This window comes from Python bivittatus, unplaced genomic scaffold, assembly GCF_059951505.1.
Source record: "Python bivittatus isolate LINGU-HERP-01145 unplaced genomic scaffold, Pbiv_v1 ctg000100_np1212, whole genome shotgun sequence".
NCBI lineage: Eukaryota > Metazoa > Chordata > Lepidosauria > Squamata > Pythonidae > Python > Python bivittatus.
This window is the reverse complement of record NW_028277038.1, coordinates 152078-179251: the sequence shown is the minus strand read 5'-3', so window position 1 is coordinate 179251 and position 27174 is coordinate 152078. Positions and strand designations below refer to the sequence as shown.

Genomic DNA, 27174 nt, shown 5'->3' with positions numbered 1-27174 from the left:
AGGGGGGCTGCCCTGGGCCATGGAGAGGAGGTGACCCCTCCCAGTGGAGTCGGGCCCCCTGCCTCCCTCCCCTCCCCTCCCCTCCCCTCCCCGTCACTTGAGAATAGGTTGGACCCCTTCTATTGCACCTTCTCAGCTCCCAGCTTGTGAGGTGGGGAGGATTCTGAACTGGGCGAGGTGGGGAGGCCCTTTCTCAGAGAAAGTGCCCCAAAGACCTGAGAGCAGAGGAAGAGGAGGGCTGGCTGGAGGGAAGATCAAGACCTCAATTATGCTGACCAACCCCAAGCCCCACCTGCGCCCCCCCCCCCCCGGGCTGTTGCACAAGGACAGGGTCTGTGGCTCTCAAGGCCCACCTCTTGCGGAGAACACACATGTTGCTACCCAAGTGATAGAGGGCCATAAATCTCACAAGTGGCAATTTGCACAGGGCCTCCCTCTTTCCCTGGCTATGCACTGGCACCTTTTACAGCCCATTAATTACTTTCTCTAATAAAGTTTGACAGAATGATAACTTGCCCATGAAAAGTGTTGTAATAAATACATTTTCCTTAACTTTCCGCCATTCTTGCATGTCTGCCTCATAAACCTTGGCTGCGGTTCACTAGCTCGTGGTCTCTCTCTCTCCCCCTCTCTCTCAGGGATGCCCACGGGCCCACCGCATCCTGGGGAGACAGGTTGTGCCAAGCACCTGCCTAACCCCCATCCCGGGCTTCCCTCTTGGCCTGGGAATTGACAGGCCAGAGAACCTGGGGCGTCTCCACTCCTTGCTGCAGGGCCATGGCTGGGTCGCCCTCCTGGGGTCTTCATCCCTGGCCACTGGCCTTCAGGGATCCCTGGCGAGGGTCTACTCTGCGCGGGGAGATGCCTTTGGATCTCCAGAACAGGGTGACGGCCGGCCTTCCTCCAGCCCAGCTCTTTCTCAAAATAGCCAGCAGGGCCCTTCGGCAGCCTGTTCCCAATTAGGCGCTCAGGGGACTTTATTTATTCAGTGACTTTTATGCTGGACCGTCTCCAGCTTGCTTACTTTAAGGGCTGGGCTCAAAGCCTCCAGAAATGCTTCTCTGTCTGCTTCACAAGCAGGAAGTGCTGAGCCAGGGAGTGCGGGGGCGGGGGGGGGGGATGCGGTTCTGTAGAGGACGTTCTCTCCTGCCCCCAGGCTGGGTTTATGCACAGCTTCCAAGGATGTTTCCTTATTCGAAATTGCTGTACATTGAAAGGAAGAGTATAATAAATTGGGATGCCTTACCCGCGGGTAACTCTGCCTCAGCCAAAAATCAAGTGAATCCCAAAGTGCTCAGAAATCTTCCTCCCGGATCTCGCATACCCTCAGGGACTGAGTTTCAAGTCAGGGACTGTTCCTGTGTCATGAAACTCAAAGGAAGCAGAAGGGATGGGAGGCAGTTGGATGGCACGGACGCTTCACCAAAGGCTCGCCATCTCTGGCTTTCTCAAGAAGCTGCGCATGGGCAAGGGGTTTTGGTGGCTGTCAGCTCCCCACCCCCTCGCCTGGCTCCTGGGACCCCGGCTCCAGCCACAAGCTGAATGCATGGGCAGTCCTGGGGGTCTCCAATCCTTGGATTTCCTTCCAGACAAACGGAGGGGGCAGGGAGGGCAGCTAGAGTCCCTCAGGGGCACTGCAGCCTCAACGGATGCCCTTTTGAGCAGCGCTTCAAGGGCTTCTACTCTGCTTCCGCCGGCCAACACTCTTAGCCTCCAAGAAGCTCCTCCTTTCTTTTCTTCACTGCTTGCCCCCCCCCCACAATACCAAACCTGGTCACAGCCCTTGCTCTAAAATGCTGAGCATCTCTTGTCCCTACCCCTCCCACCCCCCACTCAGGATTGTTCAGCCACGAAAGCCCCCTCCTTGTCTGGGGCCAACAACAAAACTCTGCTGTATGTTTTGGGTTACCCAGCAGGGAACCCACACGGGGGGGGGGGGGGGAGGCCCCATCCCACCAAGAAGGCAGCAGAGTCAGGGAGGCCCCTTCAAAGGAATGCATTAAAATACTGGACTTTATGGGGGGGGCGGGGGGAGAAGCAAAGCTCCTCTCCTGTGTCTCTAGAAAACTCTCCCAGTGCTGTTAAACAAAGAGCAAATTTAAACAGTAAAATTTTCGTGAAGGCAGAAAGAAAGCCTGCAAGAATGCAACTGTACAGGAGGGAGGGAGGGGCCCTGTATTCTGCTGAGAAGAAAGGGCTCCAAGAAGAGCTCTCCTCCTGTAACCTCCAAACCAAAGATGCTGTGCCAGTTCGCCGCCCTCCCCCCGCAAAAAACTTTTCATCATAGCCGGCCTCTCTGGAAGAGAGGCGCTTTCTGCCAGGAGCAGATTCTGGGTGTAATCATTCGGGGGGGGGGGGGGATGCAAGCCTGGCCGGGTGTCAGGCAAGCCCAGGGAGGAACTGAGATGAGGGCAAGGAAAGGCCCAGGGCTGGGGGTGTGAGCCTGGTTCATTGGGATCACCCAGTGTCCAATTACATCTCTGGACAAAGCAGCCTGCAATGACTAAAATAATGTCCCTGGATGAAGGGGGAGGTGGTGGGTCTCCTGGAAGGTGGCAAGCGGGAGACGCTCTGGCCTCCCCCAGGGTCACTCCTGGCCCAGCCAATCATTGCTTTTCTGTGGCTCAAGGCAGAGGAGCCACCCCAAGAGCAGCGTTGATGAACCCCACCCGGTCCCTGGGAGAAACAGGGACCCCATCCGGTCCCCCTCATTAAGTGGCCTCCGTGTTCTCTCTCAGCAAGAGGAAAATACAGAAACAACTCTTTCAAAGCACTACAAAATACATTTTGTAGGAAAAATCAACAAGAACCCAACTGAAAAGATACAATAACCACCATTAACATCATATTTATTGTTATTTAGTTGCTCAGTAAAACATATACAGATATATACAATATGCATGAATAGAGAAGACTGCACTTTACATATTTAAAAAAGAAAGAAAATAACACTCACTTTTCATGAGCTTTTGTCACAGTCTTCCAACCAAGCCTTGAGAAACCAATTTAAACTAAATTCCCAGAAAAGGGGATGGGCGAGGGGAAGAGGAGGGAAGGGGGGATTACAAATTGCCCTCCACGTTAATATCTTACATGTGCAATAACGTTTCTTCAGACTGAGCAGGAGGGATTTGGCTGGGAAGGGAAATAGGGGCTCTCTTCCAGAGCTTCAGTACAATGAAAATAACAACGCCCTTTTGCTTTAGGATTTGTTTTTAAAGCTGCAATGGCTGGGGAATTGTGGAAGGAGTGAAACCCAGAAAAAATGGCAAGTCCCCTGAAACTTAATTTTAGCCTAAAGTCTTGGTTAAAATAGCTGGCTTATTTCAGATTAATTTTCCCCACCAGAGAAGTTGCTGTAATTGTGCAGAGCAATTCCGGATCCTGTTCCCTGGACCTTTGGCTGAGCCTTTCCAGAGAAAGGGCCATTTGCAGAGTCTCAGAGGTTGGGACGCCTCGGCTGCCCCACTCCCATTTTCTAGTGGACGTGGCCCAGATCAGCAGGCATCTTTGAGGCAAGAGCACCCACCACTGCCCTCAAGCAACAAAAGACCCATTTGTGTCATGGGGGGGGGGTGTCCTTCAGTGGGTTTCCTGTGATTTTCAGCTGAATCAATGGAACCTCTGCACATACAGTTCTGCAATCCACAGGGTTATTTTTCCTTTCCTTTTTTTGCACAGTATAGGGTGTTGCTCAGCTGAATGCTTTTAGTAGGCAGTTTACAGATAATTCCTAATGACTCTATTTTTATTTTATTGTTTTGCTGTAAAGCTATTTTCCAGTCATTTTTTCAAACATCAGCTGAAAATATTTTTCTCTTTGCCTGAATGAATCTACTGTTTTTAAAATTCACATTTTAACATTGTTGCTATTTATTTAGGTTTCCTTTATCACTGTTATTTTTATTTTAACACTTAAATTCCATTGTTATTCTGTGCTAATTTTTCTTCTTTCAGAAGCATACTTTCAGAAAATAAGGGAATAAATCAAAGTAGCTCTCCAGCTGAAACACTGACCCACCTGTCCCACTTCTCCTTGAAGACCCTTGCAGGAGGATGGTCACCCGGCACCCCCCAGCTAGAGACGGCAGGAGAAGACCCTGGAATGTCAGTGGTGCAACTGAAGACGCTTGTCAGAGGAGCAGAACAACAATTCTGCTCCCCTCCTTACCAAGAACAAGCCTCCTTTTACAGGAGCAGACAGGCAGGGCAGGATGCTGATCAAAACGGTATCCATCCACTGAGGGGAAGAAAAAGATCAAGTCCACAAAAAATCCAGGACATTAAAAAAGAAACACACACCTTAAGTATCTTGGATGTGAAGGAAGGAAAAGCAGCTGGGGTGGGGTGGGGTGGGGTGGGGAGCTCGCTGTGGGCAGCAGCCGGGTCTGGTCTCTAGAAGACCGTGGACCGCTGGGATTTCTGGCAGGATAACTTCTCAACAGCCCACAAGAACTTCTCAACGACTCTGGAGCTGGGAGAGTCCAGGCAAAGGGAAATCCCCGTGGAGTTAAACTGCGCGGTGAGCAGAGTCATCAGAGGTGCTAGGTGGGCTGGCTCGGAGCGATCTCCCTGCTGCTACTGCCAGGCACGTGACGCCGGAAACGCCAACCCCGGGGGCCTTTGGGCATCCCGGCTGCGGTGGAGCCACTCGGTTTCCTCTGGTGGGGCCTGCACCTCTCTCGGCTCTCCCCTCCAACCCTTCTCCCCCCAGCAAGAACAGCTCGGGGAACTGACTCTGCGGCTCTGGAGACTCCCACCGTCACCACCGCAGCCCCCTCAGCCCTGCCCTTCTAGCAGCATGCTGCTCCACCGGGAAGACGAGCAGCACCCCTCCAGGAGCAGGGCTGAACTGCTGCTGACCCCCTCCGCTCTTCAGACCGGCTCCACGACACAATAGGAGGCTGTTGGCGGAGCAGAAGGACCCGGGCGGGGAGCAAGGCAGCTTGGGTGGACTCAGCCCCCTTTCTTCCTCCAGGAAAGGCACTCAGCTGTCAAGTGGATCTCAGCACTGAAAGCAAAGCTGCCGCTGAGCATGGGGTCCCCCCCCCCGCTCAAGAAAAACAGGCGATGTCAGGCTTTGTGCCAGAAAGCAGAAACCAGGCGGCAGCAGGAATGGGGTGGGGAGGGGAGGCAACAGATCAGTTTGCATCCCCCCTCCCGCCTGCCTTCTCGCTCTCTGATAAGACAAAGGACTGTCTGAATCCTTGGCTGAGCATTACTGGCTTGGCTCTGGTGTGCAGGAAAGGCGGGAAGCTCAGGGTCCCTCGGACGCCTTTTGGGGTGGCAATTTCCCTTTAGGGGTTTGGGCTTCTGCGGCTGCTCTCCAGGGTTCCATCTCAATCCTATGGAAAGGGGGGAGGGGAACACGTAAAACCTAAGCCCACCCTGCCTTCCTATGAAAGCCCCAGCGGAGGGGACTCTGCTTGCCATGCAGGCAAGCGCAGAGCCCCAGAGAGATCGGCAGGAGGAATGGCAGGTTTTCTTTTCTTCTTTCTTTCTTTCTTTCTTTCTTTCTTTCTTTCTTTCTTTCTTTCTTTCTTTCTTTTTCTTTTTAAAAAAGGTTGAGTTTATTTTAAATTAATCCTTGCCAGTCTGTATGCCGCTAACAGATACCAACCTAGAAAAACAGTCCAACTAGTAGGAGCGGCTCTTTAAACATAAAAAGAACAGAAAAAAAATCCTTTTCCTCTTCCTCTCCTCCTCCTCCTCCTCTTCCTTCTTCAAGTCAGGGCAGCCACAAAAGTCCCAAATCTGTTGGAGATGTCTGAGTGCAGGGATCTCCATGTTGGCACCGCAGTCCGGCCCTTGGCATCGCCCATGTCGTCCGTGCAGTGGACAGAGAGACACTGCAAGTGGCTGCCCGTCTGTGCTGGAGCCAAGGCCTTGCCCGAGGGGAGGTCATGGGCTGGAAAAGGGGAGAGAGAGGTTAGGTTCGGTGCAACCAAACGGCCGAGAGAGTGAGAGCAGGTTCGGCCTGGGCTTACTCTGCAGCAGGCGACTCCAGGATAGGAAAGGGGAGCAGAAGCCAATAGACCTAGAGCAGAGGGGAAGGGGCCCCAGAGGGGGACACCCACAGACGAAGAAAGGCCTGAGGAGAGCGGATCGTGTCCAAAGCCTCAGGCAGCGTTCTGGGCAGTAGCCAGCAGTAGCAGAAACTAAGGAACACAAAAGTGACCTTTAGGGTTAGCCCTTGGTCCCTAAAGCAGGGATGTTTGAATTCCTCGCGTAGGCTCTTTAACGGCTCTAGTCGAGGAGCTTCCATCAGAAGGCAACACATACAATATGGGTTGCCCTGGGATGCTAGATTAAGCCTGAATTGCTGGGACGTGGGCAGGAGAAAAGCCAGAACGTCCCACCTGGGCTCTGCAGACCAGCACAGGCCCAAATTATGGCTTGAATCCAAGTGTTCAGGGTCTGAAAGTGTGGATGCCATCGTATGACCCATGGGAGGGTATCCGTTGTCCACAAACAGAAAATTAAGACCACCCATCAGGGTAGCCAAACTCTCTGCCAAGAAACTGGAGCTGAGAGTTATACAAGCCGTAAACCTCTCTCACGTGACATTGCGTCTTCTTTCTTTGGCCCCGGCTGGCTCCGACCAGGTCAGAGGAGCCTTCCTGTGGCGGAAGGCGCTCCGTGGCCCACCCTTTCAGGCTCTCCACCTGCCATGATTGGAGTCCCACCTTCTCTCTCCCGACACGCACCCACAGAGAGCCAGTTACCACCTGTGCAGATCGCCTGGCTGGAGAAAGCAAAGAAGGGCCAGCAGCAGGTGGCTGGGCCGCAGCATGAAGGCAGAATGGGACAAATCCCAAGGCAGAAGGTCGCCACTGGCTTTGGAAAGAACTCAAACAGACCGCAAGGCAGGATGATCAGCTGGGGAGCACAGCGAGCGTCGCCCTCGTCTGAGCTCTAGAGGAGAAGTGCCAAGGGGCTGGCTGCTGCCTCCCTCCTGCCAAAGGCTCCTGGTCCATGGTGACATGCAGGGCTGAGGACAGCATGCCCCCGAGTCCCCCTGCAGGGCCTCTTCCTGTGCCAGGCTGCTGAAAGGGCAAAACAAGGCGTGCACACCCTGGGAAGCTAAGGCCTGGTGCTCAGCAGCCAGCCTGGGTCCACCCGCTTTCACAAAAGGCTGGCATCCAAAGCAGCCACAGACCTGGAGATTCACCCTGCACCCCTGGCAAAGCCCGAGGCTGGCTGGCCAGCTGGCCGGCCAGCCGGCTTTCCTGGCACAAAGCTAACATCCTTCAACATCCAGCCAGCCACTATGATGCCATGAGGCTGAAGGCACCCCCCCTCTTGGACACCCTTCCCCAGCCACCTCCATGGGCAGTTGGGCCAAGAAGGCCAGGCTGTTCTGAGAGCACCCTTCTGCCTGCATCTCTTCATTCAAAGCACCCCCTCGGGGCAAGATCTTTTTCACCAAATCTCTCCTGTGACAGTTTGACATATCGGTTTGGACACCTGCCTAGGCCCTTCCGTGGAAAGCCTCCGCCGAGGACAGAGCGCCGATGCCAAGCGACACCCTCTGGCTTTCGCATCGGCAAAGCAAGTGCTTTGCACAGCGGCATTTGGAAATGAGAGAGGCAGGACTCCATGTGATGATGCCCGAGGGCAGACAAAGCAGGCACATGCCTGCCAACGCTGCGCACATCACTCGCCGAAAGGCCCACCCTCTTTCATCAGCCTTTGCAAGCTGCACTCTTCTCTCGCCAGCCACTGTTCCTCCAGGGAGGGTTGATCCTGGCCCCGTGCTCGCTTCTAGGACAGTCTTGCCTGGGTGGCGCGCTCCATCTGCAGGCAAAGGTGCCTGTTCCCAGGTGAAGATGCTTTGCCAGGGGTGTCTGCCATCCAAGATTTGCCTGGCTCCTGGCAACAGACGTGATTCTAACCTGCACACACATACACGCTCTCCATGCCTTCTTCTGCCCATGAGAGCCGAATCGGAAGCAGTGTCACTTTCTAGAGTCAGCTGGCTTGCCAAGGAGCTGCTGGATGCAATCCAGGGAACCACAGGGAGGATCATTTCTATAACCCACTTTCTGCCACTTCAGAAAGCCAAAGCAAGCTCTTGAGCGGAGGCTGAGGTGCATGGCCCTGCACCTTCCGCATTCAGCCACTGAAGATTAACCATCCCTCATCCCAAAGTCAGGGAAGGAGAGAAGCATGCCCAGGGCCCCCGCGTCCCCACCCAGCGCCATTTCGGTTGAGCAAGGAGCCCATTTATTCCAAACCCTGTCTAGGCACTCCTGGGTGAGCAGTGCGGGAAAACCTCCTGTGATCTTCACAAGCTCTTCTCTCCCGACAGGATGATTAATTGAGGTGCCTGGGATTCTGAAGAGAGCTTGTATTGGCCCATGTCGCCTGAATGTTTGCTTTGCTCTGAGTGCTCAAGAGCTGGCGAAGGGCTCCTGATCTTTGGCTTTTGCAAGGAAAAACAGATAGAAGCAGATAAGGCGGCCTGCAGCAAAGAGCGCAGCCCTGCCAATTGCACCACTAAGAATTCCATCCTGTTTGCAAATGGTATGTTGGAGACTCCTGACCCAGGTGAAGGAAGGGATGAGCAGGGATGCAGCCTCGCTAACCTCCCCGCAAGGAGGAAAAGGTGAGGGAGACTGGAAGAGAGAGGCTGGTTTTCTGAATCAGGATCAGGAGGGCTATTTACAGCTGGCTTCTCCATCTGAAGAATCCAGACAACCCCCTTCTCTTGGATCTGTGAGCCAGAGAATCGGCATAAAATGTGTGGTGAGAAAAGAACAGGCCGAGCAGAAGAGAAGTGCTGGGCCAGGTCCATGCGGGAGCTGTAATCCACGAGCTTCACAACTGCTTAATCACTCCTGCCACTGATACAAGCCAGGAAAATTAACCCACGGCATTGTGAAACTGAGTAAGAGTTTATGAAATTGACTAGATCAATTTATTCCATAAAACTGGGTTGTGAAATTGACTAGATGACTGGCAACTCAACATGAGGACAAGGAGGGGATTTGCATACCCCAATGTTAGCTTTCTTCAAGGGATCTGAATGGATTAAAAACAACAGCAGCTATATTAAACGTGCAGGGATGAAGGAATGTTGGTTCAAGCTGGTACACGACTGCTGACACAAATCTTGACTGCAGTAAGTAAAAAATAGGGCAGCGACTGAGGTCTACAATGGAAGGACTGGCTCACCCCAAGCCTCTTATTCTTTTGGAATTATGTTGGAAAGGGGTCTCATGCTTCCTATGAATGTTGGGAACCTGGCTCATCTGGCATCACAGACACAGAGGGGGCTCCAGCATTAATCTGGCCCTGGTCATTCGTCTAGCAAACCCCTGCTCATTCAGACCACTCTGCTGTGCTTCCATCCCACACCAGAAATTAAACAGGACTTGCGGCTTGTTGACCATTCCAATGTATCCTGCTTTGGCTCTCCTATTTAATACCTACAATCCAAGGAGAGATTAAAAATAGTAATGGGTCATGTACAAACCTCCAGCTCACCTCAAGGGAAAGAAACTGCTATCTCCTTGATGTCAAGAAGGAGTGCTGATGAAGGGTTCCAACTCTCCACTGCCAAGCCTTCATCCCTTGCTTTTGAAAGGGCCCAGGCTGGGAAAGAGGGGGGGAGTCCAGTTCTGCCTTGCGGCGTGAGGGGGCCACAGCTGCCTGCAGAAGGGGACCTCATTCTCTGAAAGCTGCTCCTGCGTCTTCTTTCGGCTACGGGAGGCAGCGGCCATCAGCACAGCCCTGGGGGATCGCAGCCAAGGAGCCAGCTTCCCGCAGCCTACGAGGGCCAGCCGCAAAGTCCTGCTTTTGCCAGAGGTGCTGGCAGCTCCATGCTGAGAGAAGGCAGAGGCAAGAAGGGAAGGTGTCCTAAAGGCGCGTGCTCCTTTGGGGGCCTCCTGGGCAGCCAGCCCCTCAGTCTTGGTGGGCTTTAAAAGGCAGGCAGGGCAGCGCGCCTGTGGCAGCATGACGGGATGCTTGGCCAACCCTGTTCCTGGTAGGGTGCCTCACTGTTCTCACAGTAACTGGCCATTTGCGACAGCATCTTTCCACTTTCTCAGCCAAAGCACAGCAGAAAATAGAACCAACTGGGCTGCCCCAGGGACCCATCCCAGGAACGCGTTGGGCCCAAAGCTTATTGTGGGGAGAGGTGTGGGGTTCTGTGTCAGACTACAGATGGAGGCCCCACAACGGGTCCCCATCTGCACAGCCACCATTCCTGGGAGCTGCCACACCAAGCAGCAGTGACCCTGCGGGCCCCGAAGGAAGAGCCAGCCGTGACAGGGTCAGACGTGGGGAAGGATGCCATAACCAGGCACCTGCAAGGAGAAACTGCACAAAATCTCGGGGCCTGTTTGAATCGGGGAGGGGTCTGAAAGGAGCAAATCCACCCGACATGGCCTGCAAGGGGTCCCGCAGCCACCCCAGGGAGCGGCCAGGAAGGCAAGGGGAGGAAAGAAACGAGAGCGTGGGTGAACACGCTTTGCTTCGGGCTTTCGGGCCCTCAAAGCCGCAGGCGCGATGGACGCTGCCCGGCTGCCTCAGGGGAGGGAGGGGCGTCCTCGGCAGCAACAGGAGTGTGCATCACAGCACTTCTTTGGGAGGAAAAGATCCACGTGCCCAGCCCAGCGGTTCCACTCCAAAGCACAGCAGCAGGCCGGGGGGGGCTCAAGGGAGGCCGCGCACTCCGCATGGAACTGCAGGCACGGGGGTGAGAGACAAATGGGAAAGGTAAGCTGCGCTTCCATCCGCCCTCCACAACTGCCACTACGATGGACGCTTCACTTTTTTGCATTTTCATTTGGCACCTGCCTCTTTTCTGAGCTCACACCCACACCGAATCCAAAGTATCCCGTCAGTGCCTCCCAACATCATGCCTGCCCTCTTATTGCCACAGCAGGTTCCCCAAACCCAAGACAAAAACACGAGGAGTCCAAGAGCCTCCCCCAAAAGCTGCCTTTCCAGCAGGGCCATCTTGCAAGATGCCCAGTTTGGCGGAAGAGTGACCACCTGCCAAAGAAGACATGACTCCTCTCAAGAAGCTGGACTGCTTGGCTTACTGGGAAGAGAAGAGAAGAGCGGGGCTGCTCCCTCCCTCCCTCCCTCCCTCCCTCCTTCCCAGAATGCCTGTGGTCTCCCTGCAGGACCAGCTCTTCCTAGGAAGAAAAGAGGAAGGGCAGACACGAGCTGGTAGTCCAGACCCTCCTGCTCAGAGAGGCAGAAACAGAAAGAGCCCAAAGCTGCTTGAAAAGAGGGGGAGGGCAGAGGAAAAGAGAAGCACTTGGGGAGGCAGCAGGGGGGCTCTCTCCTTGCAGTGTTTGTATTTCACCTTGTTTTTAATCTAAACTATATTCAGGAAACAGGAGGGATCAACCTAGCCAGCTAGCGGGTCGTTGATTGGATAAGGTAAGGTGTCTGGCCATTCAAGAAGTAAATTTAGCTATGGAATGGAGATATTGATTTGAAATAATTAAAGCAATTATTCACAGATTAAATAGGCTACGGATGGTATAACAACACTCTTGAGTTCTTTATAACCCTTCCATGTGCAAACAGCACCTTGGGGTGTCTGGTTTGCAGAAAAGTCACTAGCAGCTGAGGAACAGGTCATTACTTGGAGTATTTTGCAAACTGACTTCAAAATCCGCTTCCAGCGTGGCAAGTTCTGAAAGTGGGGGAAAAAGAGCAGGTTCTGGGATGGCGCTTGTCAGACCACTTCCTTCCTCCAACAGGAGAAATGGGCCCAAGCACCCGGTTTTCATTTAGAGCCTCACCTTGCCCAAACGGACAACTTTGCTTCCCTGAAGATTCTGCAAACCAAGTTTCTCCATTCCTGTCTGGGCAACCTCTGTTTCTTTTTGAGCCTCACTGAGGCTCTACCCAGGTGCTGCTGCTCATGAAAAGCAATTAAGTTTACAAAGAACTCTGCAAAGTTACATCTTTTTAAATAAAAAAAATCTCCAAAGTACTGCTTGTGGGGCTCCCCTTGGAAACCGTCTGGCCACTGACCGATGCCGAGCCTAGGGACCGTGAGATGCCTCTGGAAACGCTGCCCCAGCTGCCCGTTGCCCCCTGGGAACCCAGAGAGAGAGAGAGAGAGAGAGAGAGAGAGAGAGACCTTCAGAGCCCAGCCAGGGGCAGGGGCAGGGGCAGGGGCGGACAGATGGGTGGGTGAGTGCCGACTCTCCGCCTGCCTGCTCCCAGTCGGCCTGGCTCCGGAAGCTAGCAGCAGGCGGGGCCCTCCCAAGGTCCCTGGCCAGGAGCTCCCCCACCCCCGGTGCCTCGTCTGCCAGAAGGAGTGTCTCTTGCCCGCTGCTCAGGCAGTGCAACCGGGTCCCCCAGAGCTGCCCCCTCCCCCACCTCCCCTCCAGGTCTGCCTTTCCTCCAAGGCTCAACCCTAGAGGCAGAGGAACAATCTGACCTGCCCACTGGAAGACAGCATTTCAATAGCTTTTTAAATGTCGAGCACAAATTAAATGTAAGCTATGGATTAATAACAGTAAGCTATAAGTAGTAAACTATTGGGAACTACTATGGCCTCCTTCTGCAAATCAGCACAGAAAAGCCTATCCACAGCACAGAGGCTTCCCGGGGCCAAGGCTGGCTTGTTGACGCAAAGTGAGACTTCACCCATCAGGTGTAATTCTTCGAAGTTAAGGATGCTTGTGGGAGGCCTCCCAATGGGCCTCTCTATCGTATCAATGCCTTCCTCAACGCGAGCAGCGCCCATTCCTTGCTTTCTTCCCCCGTGACTCGGCGCCCCGTGAAAACAGCCTCAGTGGCAGGGCAGCAGCCCCAGGAAAAGTGCACTTTCAGCCCTTTGTGCACAGTCACCCCTGGACTGTCATTTGCACCGCCAGCAAGAGTTACGGAGGTAACAGGCTTTAATTCTCTGATCAGCCACCAACCTCTGACCACTTTTATAAAAATTAAAATGTGTCAGTCCCAAATTCCCAGTTTATGATGAGGAGGAGGAGGCACCTTTACCAAGACCCTTCAGAAAAAAATAAGCAATTAAATTCTATCCAATAAAATTAGTTCACAACATAATAGCCAATCCAGTAAACAAATATTTAAAACTACAACAAACCAAGCACGACCACCATACATACTTAACACCTACAATTCAAACAATCGTATATATAACCAGGTAACAACTTAGCAACTGCGAAGGTTAAGGAGAGTCGGACCCTTGGGGCCTCCTTGAAGAAGTCGTGTGCTCATATGTTGCAAATTGTCTAACATATATATGGAGCATGACAAAACAAAAAATTTAGAGTTCTAAAACCGTTGTTCTATTTATACAATGTTAATGGGAATTGCAAAAAGTAGATTTAAAAATGGCAGTATTAAACAGAGATTCCCTCTGCCAAATGAGGTAACTGTTTATATTTTTATAAAATCTTCAGTATATTTCACTCAGCTTACAGGAGAAAAATAAAAAGGGAAAGAATTCTGTAACAACTTTAGATGAAATTTTTTCTGTGCAGAAACAAAAGTATAGATTGCCTATTTAGGAAGCCTGAATTCAGATTCTAAATTCAGTGTGTTATTAGCTCCTTGATGGAGGAAGGGCTTTTCCAAGTGCCCGATTTCTTTACATTCCTGTTCATCCTGATCCTTTGCTACTATAACACCATGCATGCGGGACAGCCTGCCTCTGAAATGGCCACCAGCGTCGCCTACATGACTGGCCACTGAGCCACAATGCCCCCTCCACAGGAAGCATCTCGCCCAAAGCGATGAAGATGATGATCAGAAGCGGACAGGCAGAGATGAACTAACAGGGAACAGGTGCCGAGCTCTCAGTCCCACTGGGATAACGCAGCAAAACATCCATCCCAAATCCACCAAGGAGAATCACCACTAAGGTTTGGTTGTTGCTCCAGTGAACCCCTGACACCGGCCCCCACCCCCCCACCCCCCGCTGCCAAAATGTGTCCACAGAGCCAGAGGAGCCACACAGAGGGATCTGAGTATGGGATGTTTGGGCTGAGGCTTCCCTGCGCTCAGCCTGCCGAGAGGTGCTCCTGCTTACTCCAACAGCCCTCCTGGGAAAACCCTTTTGCCTTTTCACCCTGCTCTGGCCACGGAAGGTCTGAGCAAGGAAAATGCAGCTCGTGGGACAGGCTGCGTCCTGGGCTCCAAGGGGCGCCACCGCCACAGAGTCTCTCACGAGTGAGTGGTCTTTCGAGAGCCCCCTGTGCAAAGAGACCGCCTGTGTGCAAAGCTTCCTCCCCTCCCTCCCGCGGGCCCGCTGTCCGAGGCTGCTCTGCGGAAGAGGGTCGCCTGTGCGGAAGCCCCCTCCCCTCTGGACTCAGTCCTGGCCATCCAGCGCAGCAAGCAGGGCGACCCGGGCTTCAAATCATGCTCTTTCGCCACCTGCCCTCAGTACCGTTTCTGCCTCAAGGTGCTTTGCTGCACACTTGTCTGCATCGAACTGCGTCTGCCATATTTCCATCCTGCTATTTGTTCTGGAATTCGGCGCTTTTGTAACATTCACTTTATTTTGACTGATATGTATACATATTTATTTAAAAGTGTAATTCCCACCCACTCTCATTTGTACCTCTAGGTAGCTTACAAATACCCCTCCAATATAAAATCCAATCTCACAATTAACAACTATTTATTTTAGCTTTACCGGCATTTGCAAGCACAAGGCTACTTTGAATAAACAAATAAATGTTCTTCCATAACCCGTTAGGGCTGTGAGGAAGTGAATTGCAGCAATTATTTTTAATTCCCTGAAGACACCTCCGAGGTGAATCAGGGAGGGCAAAAGCACAGCCCTTCGCTGGGACGGCGCTGCCGAAGGCTGGAAGAAGGAGACTTCAATGTCACAGGGGAGAGACCGAGGGATGGGCATCCTGGCGAAGCTCAGCAGACCTGACTTCTACTGCACCCCGCCCAAATCTGGCAGGGCGGATTTCTTCAGTGGTGCACAGTTCATGCTTGGCCCCACACCCAGGCAGCTTGGAGCTCCTCAAATTCAAAGCGATAATTCCATACGTTGTTTTTGACTGAATCCTGCTTGGGGATTCAGTAGTAATAACGCCTCTGAATCCAAACTGTTGGACCAAACCGAAATCAGGGTTTCAGCATTGCGGGGTTATCTTAATCAATGAGAATGCCTAGAGATGAATCATAATTTAACAGATGCGCATTCTACCTCTCTAGAAAATAAACTTTACAGAAACATAAAAACCAAAATAAATCTTGTTCAGAAACAGAACATCAGAGTGCTAGTGAACATAGAATGATCTAAAACAGCGACCTAAAATGCCTCCCTAGCCCCAGACCAACATAGCAGAGCACGGCCCTGGGAGGAGACAGGGAAGAAAGGAAAATAGGCAGCCTTCCTGAGTCTGTGGTGGGGATGGGATTTGTAGTCTAGAACATCTGCAAGGATGGGAAGGGCTACCTTACGGAAAAATCCCTTCTCTGGTTGGCAGGTGGAAGACGGATAGCGCTACGCAATCCCTGTATCAACTCAGAAGCGCCCCCGCATCTGTTCTGCACCCCACTTTGGGTTTGCCCCTCCTGCAATTCCAGGAGACAGAGAGAACAGGGTCAAGGCAGTTCCACAAGTAACCCCAGGCATGCACGTTCATACACCGTACAGCCTTGCAGAACTCTGATGACTTGCAATCAAAACTACCGTAATTGCTTCACTTCCAGAAATTATTCAACAAAATGTGCTGTGGGCAAAGGAAATAGGCTTACAAAACAAAGGGTCACAAACACCACCTTCAACCAAAAGTGCTCAATGGGGTTTTGTTTCGAGGGTATTTTCAAAGCCCCAAGAGGAATAGTGCAACCCTTTACTTATGTCCCAATGTTCAATGAAGCTGACTAAGTAACGGGGTACAGAGCTGCAGCTCCAGTAAACAAATGCAAGCAGCAAAACACACCTAAATGTCCCTGGCAGTCCCAGGGGCCAGTCTTTCTCTCTTGACTTCCTAGCTTCAGCACGTCCACGGCATTCCCTGGATTTTATGAAGTTCAGAATTTCAGGCTGGTATCGATGGAGCTTGGAAGACAGGCAAAGCAGTGCTCCAGACTGTAGTCACCGGAAAAGTCCTGGCGCAGAATATTGAAAGGCTCGTTTCTTGAGCCTTGAAAAGTTATTCCAAGAGCTGTGCAGTGAGCTTATTAAACCAACCAAGTCATCTACCAGGTAGCCCTGAAAGGAGTGAAAATATAGTGAAGCCAGCAAGGAGAGCAACCAGCAGGAATCGACTCCTCTTCCACTCTCCTGAGGACATTCAGCTCTTGGTGTTTTCAGAGGCCTTCTCTGGACTGCCATGTGGTTCGCGTTTCTGTGTTTGCTTGAAAAGGGCCTGTTAAATGCATGCCTAGCTGGATGAGAATAACCACGTCTCTCTCCTGTTTCAAAGCACACAGCAGCTATCAGTATGAAACAATTGCATAGGACAGTTGTCGCAAATCAGATCTCCTCAGTTCTCTGCCTGTGACCCACCTTGCTCTGCACATCTAGTGTTCATGGAGTAGTAGGCCAAAGAAGCAAGTGAAGAGCGTCCAAAAAGAAAGGGGATTCTCTCCTTAGCGAAGAACAGCTATTGGGAGCTCAAACCTCACCTTCCGGCTGTTCAGAAAGTATTAACGATTCATTGTTTGTGGCTCAAAACAAACAGATGATGGGTCTCTTCGCTTTCTGCTCGGGTTCTGATCAGTGGCGATACACATTTTTCTTTTGGAGAAGGGAGAAAACTGGCACACTTCCCCATCCCACCCTGGTCCAGAAAAGAGAAGACAATCTGTCCAGCAAGACAAGCAGAAAGCTCATTACAGCAGCAACCACCACAATCCACAATGGTCAGATTTAGAGACCATTCACACCGAGCCATGGCCTGGTGCGAATGTCCAGCTCCTCGTCCCACAGCACAGAAGTGTGGAGATGGAGGGTTTTCCCCGAGGCTTCCCTCTAGCCTGTCTGTGCTTCTGGGACATGACTGCAATTCACACCATGCGGCCGATACCCTTTCATTACACCTCTACCAGTGAGCAGACTGTAGAAGAAAAAGGGACACATCAAATGGCAGCAAGATTTCCTCTAATGAAGTACAGAATTTCAAAATGAAGGCTGGAAACCCCTTTTCTCAGGTCTGCAAGCCAAGAATCTATTCAAACCAGCTTCAGACATTAAATCTGCTTTGCCTGAGATGTTCATTTGGGCCTGAAGGACTCCACATCCATTCCCTTGAAAAGCAAATCAGAACGGAGATCCTACTTCTCCTACCAGCTCTCCCTTCAGCAGGCTTGGCCTTCACCTTTGTGTCAGCATATTTTTCCTTTGGCAGGACATAAAGGCAATTGGGAAGGGCGTACAAAGAAGGGGTTTAGGCCAGCATTGGGGGGCTGAGGCTTCCAAATCTCCCTGTTCACATTTAGGTATATTTTGCATCAAATTATTGGGTGAAGGGAGAGGAAAAGATTCTACCATGAAATTGCAAGGAATACAGTGTCATTTCCAAACCCTGCCAAGAACAAAGGAGACATTTCCTGAATCCAAACTCTGACACTGGGTTTAGACTTGATGGTGTAAATCTCTGCTGAGGTTTACCCAGAGGCTCAAGGTGCCTTTTGCCTTTTTTATTCTTCTGTGCCTTTCTTCTGACGGAGCTCTAGCATATCACTGTTTTCTGTACTAAATAAGAACTTTTTTAAAAAAAGCTATAGAATGAAACAAATGGGGCTATTATGCTTTAGATAGATTTCTAGGTAGAAGTTAGCATAAAAATTCTAGAGCTGTAGAATTAAATATATCTAAGCTATAACAAAATCATTTGTACAGAATAACCACAAAACAGTAAGTAAGCTACTAATTCACAGTGATTACTAAATATCGATCCTACTGCAGCCTCAACTGAGTGAGTAGAACTGAAGTCCTTGCAAGCAAATTTCCCTAAAAATAATGGGATTTCCAAGGAAGAGTACTGGGAGGCCACAGTAATCCTTCGTAAAGAAGGACCGTTTTAAGATACAATGACTCTATCTGTATTTATGCATTTATGCTGGGACTTACCGATGAATAAGCCTGCATAACATTGTCTCCAGTAACCAATAAAAATATTAAGCTGTCTTGATATTAGCAACAGTTTATACTATTTCAACTGGGTAACAGTAATTTCTTCCACTCACTGATACAAATAATTTTTCCCTTCTGAAAGTGTAAGAAAAATCTCTGCATCAGGTCTGTAGCATTTTAATATTTTAGCACTGAAGAGTCAGACCAGTACTGAATGCATATCATTAATCTATACATTAACTGGTAAAATCTTAAAATAATTAATACCTCATTGCGAAATAGGCCTGAGGAAACCAAATCTAAAAAATTATCTTGGGTGTTTTTATCCAGAAAGTTCAAGGACAGAGACTCCTGTTTCAGATTTTTGAAGCACGTCCTGTACCAAGTTCAAAATTAAGCACATCTCACAAACAAACCATTTTGTAATTTTGAAACAAACAGAGAATGAGCATTTTTTCGTCTCTTCAAATGCTGAGCATTAATGAACCTGGCCAGCGATTCTATCACCCTAACCATTCACCTCTTCTAGGAGACTCAACTCCACATGAAAATTACATCTCTTATATCAGAGGAGCAAAAGATTAACAGTCAGATTTTCTCTTCTTTTCTTTTTTGCAGTATAGTGTCATCTCACTTATTCCCTGTAAAGCATGAAGAAATTCAGCTGGTTAAAATTAACAGATTGTCCCCAGCTAGTAAATTTACCTAATTTAAGATTTAAGGGAAATCAGGAAAATCTCCACTACATAATCTCAGAAGTACATAATGCTGGGGGAAAATGACAGGTACATTTCAGCAAAGCAAACCTGGATGCAATTAGAGGGAACCAGTTTCTACCTGGTCAGAGAGAGGCTGCCCATCGCCAATTGTTTCTGGGATCCTTGGGCTGGATATTCCCCAAGGCCAGCTTCCCAGGAATCTGCCATCAAAAAGACAGGTGAGGCTGCCCTCTCATTTTTAACCCCAAACCACAGACTAGGTGATAAGATGCTGACTAGAACTTTGCTACGCAGTGGGATTTTTGACATTCCTTTCCAGTTCTGAAGTGCCTTATGCCCCAAGTGAGGCTTAATTTAAAACAGATGAAAAATCAGTCTAGATCCTTCTGCCTTGCTGATCAGAGGAATCTTCTAAGATGATGACCAGTCTTCCCATGTTAAACACAACTCTATGCTGTACAGAGTTAGAAAAGAACACTCTTAATGACCAACATCATTATGGCACACGTTTTTTTCCCCCAGGTTAGAGAAGCAAAGAATAGTCCCTCATTCACATTCCAACACATGTAGGCCATTAGATAAACAGACGCAGGGGATGGTGGTGCTACCCACCCTTGGAGATATAATAAATGAACCCCACAACATGAGAAAGCTACAGCAGGAGCTGTTTGTGACAAAACAACACTTGCTTTGTGAAACACTGTTTGTAATATGTGCAACTGCAAATTCCTCTGTGATGAGGCTGTATCACTCAGTATTTGTACATGTCACATTCAGAGTCTACAGACATGGCCATCTACCGACATTCAAGAAAAGCATGAATGTGTTCCACGACGGTTTAGTAAAATGTTTTGTCTGTTTTTATATTAACTGCAGCCTCCGGAACTCTTGGGTCCCTCCAGTAGCATTGCGACATTATTTTGTTTTACAACTGATGAAGTTCATGCCTAAACATCATGCTATTGCCTTTCTGGGTAAGAAACACTATACAAAGAATAAGAAAGAATAAGTAACAAAGGCAGAAAATAAGGAAAACATATTAAATTCTATAGGTAAACTTTAAAATATTAAATGATACCTAATTTTTGTATTCTAAAATATGCAGTTCCAAAGTTGCTGCATTCAGCATAGGACTGTTGACCAATAACAATAGGATTAATAAGTAAATGCATACTTATTATAACTATAAACCACTGGTACTATTTAAGAAAATAAAAATAAACTGACCCACCCAAAGGCTTACAGCTAGACAGGAGAGTGTGAATCAGCCTAGCACAAAATGCCACAACCGGGACAGCCACATGGGCACTCTGTTGCTTTGCCACACAAAGCAACGATGGCCCAGCAGCTCCAAAAGAGCCCACCCATCTCCATTCCATGTGCAAACCAACCTTCCGAAAGAAATTAGCCCACAACATGGGATTCCCTATAAATTTTAAAATCTGCTCGCCTTTATGGGAATCCAAAGCCATGAATAAAAGGGATAACAAACAGCTTAAGCAGCCATCCAGCCCAGGTATTTAATGCCAGCTGATACACGCACTTTACCTTCAGAAGAATCCAGAAATACTACCAGTGAATGGAAGTCATTTTCCTGCAAATCGCTGCGAGAGACACAGACTGGGCACTGGTGCTTTTCTTAGTCCAGGGAGGCTGTTTCGCTTAAAAGCCTTTGTGCTGGTTGGAAGCTCGTTGACAATTCCTAGCCTTAAACTCAGCAGCACTGGGCACCTTTTCTGTCCCTGTTTCTGGGAGCCTTGCCTTATGCACCCTGGGCCACTTATTGATAGGCGCAGGTCCTCTCCGCAGGCCAGGACGCAAAACAGGTCAGCAAAGAGGTGCCCGGGCCAGAAGTTTAAGTGGGGCTGCCATGGCGGCAAACGTGCACCGCCTCTCACAGGTACAACTGATTTCCAATCCACTCTTGATGCCAGAAAGCAACGTCCGTTCTTTTCTCGTTCTTTCAATTTTCAGCAAAGTATTTCAAAGCCAAGCCTTTAAGACTTCATCCTCGCAAAAAAACCAACAACAACCAAAGATGCACGAGAACACAGGAAGAGCCAGTGGAGACAGAAAACCCTGTCCTCACGCCACAGATTAACATTCCATGTTGAACTGGTTCTTCCACGAATGTTCGCACCATCCCATGTGCCGGCTTCTTCCACTGACAGATTTATGAGTACTGTGACAGGCTGCCAAACCAACAAACAGTAGCTAAGCATCCTGGAATAGCCTCGGAATGAAAATGCAATCGCCACCACAGAGCGGAACCACATCCATTTACATTTTGCCTGACAGCCACCAAAGGGGTTTGCTGTTGCGGCGGTGGCGGCTGCACATTCCTCCAGTGCAACACCCTGGGAACTCTCTGCCCCAGGATGGATCCTCTCACAGGGCAGAGACCCGGAGGTGGAGGGAAGGCTCAGGAAACAGAGTTCTTGCCTAACAGGGAAAGAGGGAGGAGGACTCCTACCTGGAATCCTCTCACTTTCTCCAGTAGCAGGGAAAACCCTGCATTTCAGCTGGCCCTGGTCAAGGTGCTCGAACACAGTTCAAAACAGAACCGATGGCCACTTCACTGGAGGTTTGTTTTCAGCCTCAAAGAGAAACGGCCTCTAGAAATCACGCGTGCAACACTATGCATGGAAATTCTGCAGTATTTTGTTCTACATCAATCTACAGCCATAACAGGGCAGGTCTTGGCACATTTATCTGGAAATCAAGTCTTACTCTGTTCCTTATCTCACTGCTCAGTGTGCATGGAACTGCAGAGAAACAGACATTTCTGCAACGTTTAGTTCTGAGAGACGTTCTTTGTCACCCATGGAAAAAGCCAAAGAGAGCCTGGGATCTCACTCAGCTTTGGAATTGCCCCATAGAGTATTCCATAGGAAAGAAGACTGCACGGATGGGCACTTCCCCTTGCATCAAATCACACCTCTCCCACACCTTGTTCAAAATCAGAAACAACGTACAGGCCAATTTTAAGAATGTTAGCTAAAAGGGCAGTATGCTACGTAACTGATCAGAATAGACATTCAAATAGAGAAATATGCAAAGCTTGTCTTTTCCCATTTCCTTCGTAACCCTTGGATAAAAGACCAGCAGTAAGGCGGCACCACTTTTCTCTCATTTGAAAAGCTCCAGCATGCATCCTCTAAAGCCCTGCTGAAGCTGCGCCAAAGGAAAAGTCCCTGGAACGTAACTTTAAACTTTGCCTCTCAAAACCCTTTCCCCGAGCATGAGATGGCTAGACCTGTCTTCTGCACGCACTCCCTAAGAAAAGAAGCAGGAAAGCTACAGGCTTATGGCTACCTCTCTCCTGGATCACACCACAGTGAAAACCTTCTTTTCCTACTTACACAACAACGGAAAACTGTCACTGTGCCAGCCTGGCAACATGGAAGTGATGGGAGCTGTGATTTGCGCTAACAAGCTATTGATCGAGTCAGATCTGGTGTCAATAAAAGAAAGTGGAAAGAAGGCTGCATGGGAAAGGAGGTCCCCAAATCCTTGCCTTGGGAAGGGGATGGGCTCCCTCCCAGGCATCCCCTCTTCCCTCTGGGGCAGCCCCTGTGCTGCAAGGGAAGCTGCCTGCACTGACACTGCAGGGAACAAAGAGACCAAGCAGCGGGGCCACCCAGCACCTGGGCTCGCCAACCCCCACAGAGCTGGAAGCCCCGGGGTCCCCAAAACACGGATGCCCCAAAACAAATCAGACCAGCAGAACACACAGCCTCCAACGGGACAGATGCTGCAAAGGCAAACCCAGCAGCCCTGGCTTCGGGAAATCCACACCCAACTCCACCTGCACTCTAATTCAGACAGGCAACTTTCCTGCTTTGACCGATGGACCATCCAAAGAAATCCAGGTTTTTTTTAAGGGTCTCTAAAATCACCTACCCGCCTCAACCTCCCCCCCACTCCGCTCTACACACACACACACACACACCGCAACGCCGATGGGTAAGCTCCGGAACAGTCCTTATGTTGCACGAAACGCTGGAAAGGTGAATTTAGGAGGCACACGGTCCTTCTGCCTCCCGAGACGTCCTCTTCCCCTCCACGGGAGCGGGGCACAGCCTGCAGCCCACACCCGACCGTCGCGGCCGGCGCCACTTTCTGCCTCCTCTGCGTCCCCACGCCAGTCCGACCCGAGCGGCCCCGAAAGTGGGGGCCCCAACCTGATTCCCTGCACAAAGGCAAGGGGGGGGGGGTCCAAGCTGCCTCTGCTCCCACGCGGCGCATCCGGCCGCTCTGCTTCCCAGCGGAGACGCGGCTCCAAGGCAAAGGCGCTCCAGGAGCAGCGCGGCCACGCGGGAGCGGAGAGCCGGCGCTCGGGCCTCGGTCGCGCCCGGGGAAGCAGGCTAACGCTTGGCCAGGCAGCTCCGGCCTGAGCAGAGCGCGGCGGCGGCGGGCGCCCCTACCTTCCTTGCCGGGGGTGGGTGCCTTCGCCTTCTCCCAGGGCACCAGCGCCTTCTCCTCGTCGGGCTCCCCGTCAAGGAGGGCTTTGTCTCCCGGCAGGTACCACGCGGCGGAGTGCTCGGCCATCAGCGATTCCAGGTCGATGGTGCTCACCGCGCCCTTGCCGCCGGCGCCCTCGCAACAGCTGCTCAGCTCGCCGTTGTCGCCGTTCTGGCCGCCGCCGCCCGAGCCTTCGGGGGCCTTCTTGGCGCTCTTGAGGCCCAGCGGTTGGTCCTCGGAGATGCTGAACTGCTGCCGCTGCAGCTGGATCTGCGCTTGCAGGATCTCCAGCGGGTGGATCTCCTCCTGCACCGGCCCGGGGGGCCCGGCGCCGTAGCTGTCAGGGCTGGAGGTAGCGGTGCTGGTGCCGGCATGCAGGCCGAGCTGGGCCAGGGCAGCCGCCTTCTGTCCGTTCAGGAGCGGATGGTCCACCGGGCGGGCGGGCGGCTGAAGCGGGCTGCGCCCGGCGGGACACCCTTTGGCCCCTTGGTTGTCGGAGCTGGAAGACACTTCGTCCTCGTTGTCCGCCTCGCCGGGGAAGTCGCCGCCGCCGCCGCCGCCGCCGCCGCGCGGGGAGCAGGATTCCGCCTGGTCCAGGGAGGGGAGGAGGTCGGCCTGCTCCGGCTGCGGCGGGAGGAGGAGGTCGCCGCCGCCCTTGGCCCAGGCAGAAGGCGGGGAGCTCAGCGCCTTGTGGGGCTCGTGGAGATGGGGGGTGCCGCCGCCGCTTCGCTCCCCGCCTTGTCCGGGGCTGCCGCTCTCCACGCCCGCCGTCGGGCCGTACTTCTCAAAGAAGCCGCCCCCGCCGCCAGTGCCCCCGGCGGCCGGGCTGACGTGGCCGCTGTCTCGTTTCCTGCGTCCCCTGCCCCGTCCGCTTCCCGCTTTGGCGTCGGGGCCCGATCCAGGGGAGTAATTGGGGGAGAGGCCGCTTTCGCCCGCAGGAGCCGACGGGGCCGGGAGTGGCGGCTGAGGCCCCGCGCCGTTTGTCTCCGGAGGCTCGGCGGGGCTCAGCTTGCTACGCTTGGCGCCCTCCCCGCCGGCCCCACCGCCCACCGCCGCGGGGGCGCCCTTCTTGCCGAAGGTGACGTTGAGGTTGGGCGCACCCAGGCTGGCGATCATGTTCTGGCAGGCGGTGGAGAGCGCTGCCAGGCAGCTCTGCCCGAAGAGGCCGCTGCTCTCCTTGGGGCCCGCGCTCCCGGGCGGCCCTCCGACGCCGCCTTTCGGGAAGGAACCGAGCGAGAGCGCGCCCAGCTTGCTGCTGGCCGGCGGGGGCCGGGGCTGCGAGGGCGGGGGCGCAGAGCTCTGGAAGTCCGTCGGGGGGCCGAAGGACCCGGGAGAAGCGCTGTGCGGGGTGGCCTGGCGGCTGGGGGCCCCAAAAGGAAAGCTCTGCGCCTGGGCTGCGAAGTCGGGGTGGCTCGGCCTGCGCTCCGACGGCGGGCTCAGGCCGAACTGACCTTGCAGGCCGCCTGGCGAGGTGACGTGTCCTTCGCCCCCCGATGACATCCGCAGCGCTGGCGGCGGCGGCGGCGGCTCCTGCATCCCGCCCACTCCCGGCCGGAAGAGCAAATCTCCGCTGCCCGCCGGCGGATGCGGCGGCGGGAACCAGGCGCCCTCCTGCGCCTCGAAAGCGGGCTCGCCCGGGTGCTGGTGCGGGGACTGGTGATGGCCGTGGCCGGGGTGCGGGTGCTGCCCGACCTGCTGCAGGCTGGGCGGGCGGAGGCGCTGCTGCTGGCTGCGGGTGGCCGCCATCTGCTTGATCATCAGCGCCGCGTTCTGGCGCTGCTGCAGAGCCGCCTGGGGATCCGGGCCCGGCGGCGGCGGAAAGTTCTCGGGCACCGGCGGCGTGAAGTCCCCCGGCAGGCCGGGGTAGGCCGCGGAGGGAGAAAGGTGGCTCTCAAGGGCGGCGGCGCCGTGCAGACCCGCGCCGCCGCCGCCGCTCCACGAGTCGAAACGGGGCCTCTTGGGGAGGCTCACGTAGGGGGGCGCGTCGAAGTGTTGCAGCCGCTGGTCGGGCGGCTGCTGCGGCTGGTGGTGGTGGTGGTGGTGGTGGTGCACGTTGAAAAGCGGCTCTCCCGGGCCGTAGGAATGCTGCTGCTGCTGGTGCGGCAGACCCCGGTTCTCCAGCCGATGGATGCGATACTCGAACTGGCTGTGCTGCCCTTGCAAGATCGGGCCGCCGCCGCCGTCTTGCAGGCCCGCACTGGCGGCGCTTCCTTCAGGACACTGCTGTGGCCGCGGCAGCGCCGGCGGGCAGGAGTTCTGCCTGGCCAGGAGAGCCGGGGCCGGCGGCACCAGGTGGTGCCTCCCGGCGCCCAGGCCCGGCTCCAGCCCGACAGACATTTTGCGAGCGCCACCGAACCGATCGAAGAAGACGCCGTGCGGGGGCTGCTGGGCGTGCGCCTTCCCCAGGGCGCCGGGCGCGCGGGGCAGGGCCGCGGAGTGCCCGGGGAAGTTGCTCCCTGCCGGCGGGGCCGGCGGCCGCCCGGCGCCGTACTGCGGCAGCTGCGCCTCGGCCTCCGACGACGAGAAGACGGGCAAGTCGAACTGGCTCTCGCCGTTCGGGTAGCTGTACTCCAGGGCCTCCACCGCGGCCGCCGCTTGGCCGGGGAGGCGCCTCTGCGAGTCCAGGCCGTGCGGCTCCGAGGAGGCTGCCCCCGGCAGGCCGTGGAAGGAGGCCGCGCGATTGGGCGACTGGTCGAGCGGCAGGCACGGGGCTGGCACGCCGGGAGTGTGGTGGTGATGCGGCGGCGGCGGCGGCGGCGGCTGGAAGTCCTGGAGGGGTCCCGCCCTCTGCTGTCCGAAGCCGTCCCCGCCCGCCTGGCCGTCCGCCAGGTGCTGCTCGTACCCGCCGTCCGCCGCGAACGTCTGTTGGCCGCCCGGGTAGCTGAGGAGGCGCCCGCCGTGCAGGCACGAGGCGCTGGGCTCCGGCCCGAAGCCGCCGCCGAAGTGCGAGGCCGGGGGCTGGGGCTGGTGGTGCGCGCCGGGGGCGGGCGGCGGGCTGCCGAAGAACCCGTGGACGGGCTGGGCCTGCGCCAGATCCGGAGGGCCGCCGCGGGGGGCGTGGAAACTGCCGTAGCCCTCCCCGGACAAGGTCAGGTTCATGGCCAGCAGGGTCGAAGCGGGCTCGCCCAGGGCATTCAGGGCCGCCGGTTCGCCGCCGCCAGTCCCGCCGTGAAAGGGGGACGGCTTGAACTGGGAGCCCGCGCCCGGCCCGAAGCCGCCGCCCCGCTCGCCGCTCCTGCCCGAGCCGCCGCCGCCGCCGTGTGGGTCGAACGGATCCAGCGCGAACATCCCGCTGGTGACGGCGGCTCCGTTGTTCGAGTCCCGGCTGACTAGATCGTTCAGCGAGGCATGACGGCCGGCCGGCCGGCCAAGGGAGTCCGTGCCGCCGGCAGGCAGGCAGGCAGGCAGGGAAGAGGTGGGCCGCCGCCGCCGCCGCGCGTCCGACTCACATCTTGCGCGGAAGTTGCCGTCCGGCGCCGGAGTGGCGGCTGGCGGGCCCCCGCCGGGCCTCGCCGCCCGTCATGGGCTGCGCGAGTCGGATCGGGCGGGCCGCTCGTGCGCCGCTTCCCTCGCTGGCTGGCTGGCTGCTGGCTCTGTCGCGCTCTCGCCGCGCGCCGGGGAAGCAGCAACAAGTTTTGCATTTCAGCAATCCGGTCCAGCCATTAGAGCTGCGCCAATGAGCGGCCCGGCGGGGCGGGGCTCCCTGTTAAGGTGGCGCCGCCGCCGCCGCCGCCGCCGGGCGCTCGGTCCGGGTGCGGGGAAGCCCCGGGTAGGGAGGGGGAGCCCGGGGAGGTCTCGTCGCGTCCGACCCGAGCGCCGAGCTGCCTTTGCCGGCCGGTGCCTGCGGGCCCGAAGGCCGATGCTCCTCCTTAAGGAGCCCGGAACGTGGCGGGGAGACGAGTAGAGCGGTGTCGCTGCATGGAAAGCTTCGCTCCGTGCCGAGGTCTC

General features: G+C 54.0%; 1 protein-coding gene across 1 annotated transcript; it reads right to left on the bottom strand.

Moving 5' to 3' along the window:
* Positions 1-5481: 5481 nt before the first annotated feature.
* On the bottom strand, positions 5482-26832 carry MN1 (MN1 proto-oncogene, transcriptional regulator). The gene is made up of 2 exons (XM_088135034.1): positions 23190-26832; positions 5482-5908 (listed from the first exon to the last, which is right to left on the bottom strand). Exons 1-2 carry the CDS (start codon positions 26512-26514, stop codon positions 5724-5726), a joined length of 3510 nt encoding a protein of 1169 aa, XP_087991160.1. The 5' UTR covers positions 26515-26832; the 3' UTR covers positions 5482-5723.
* Between the last annotated feature and the right edge of the window lie 342 nt (positions 26833-27174).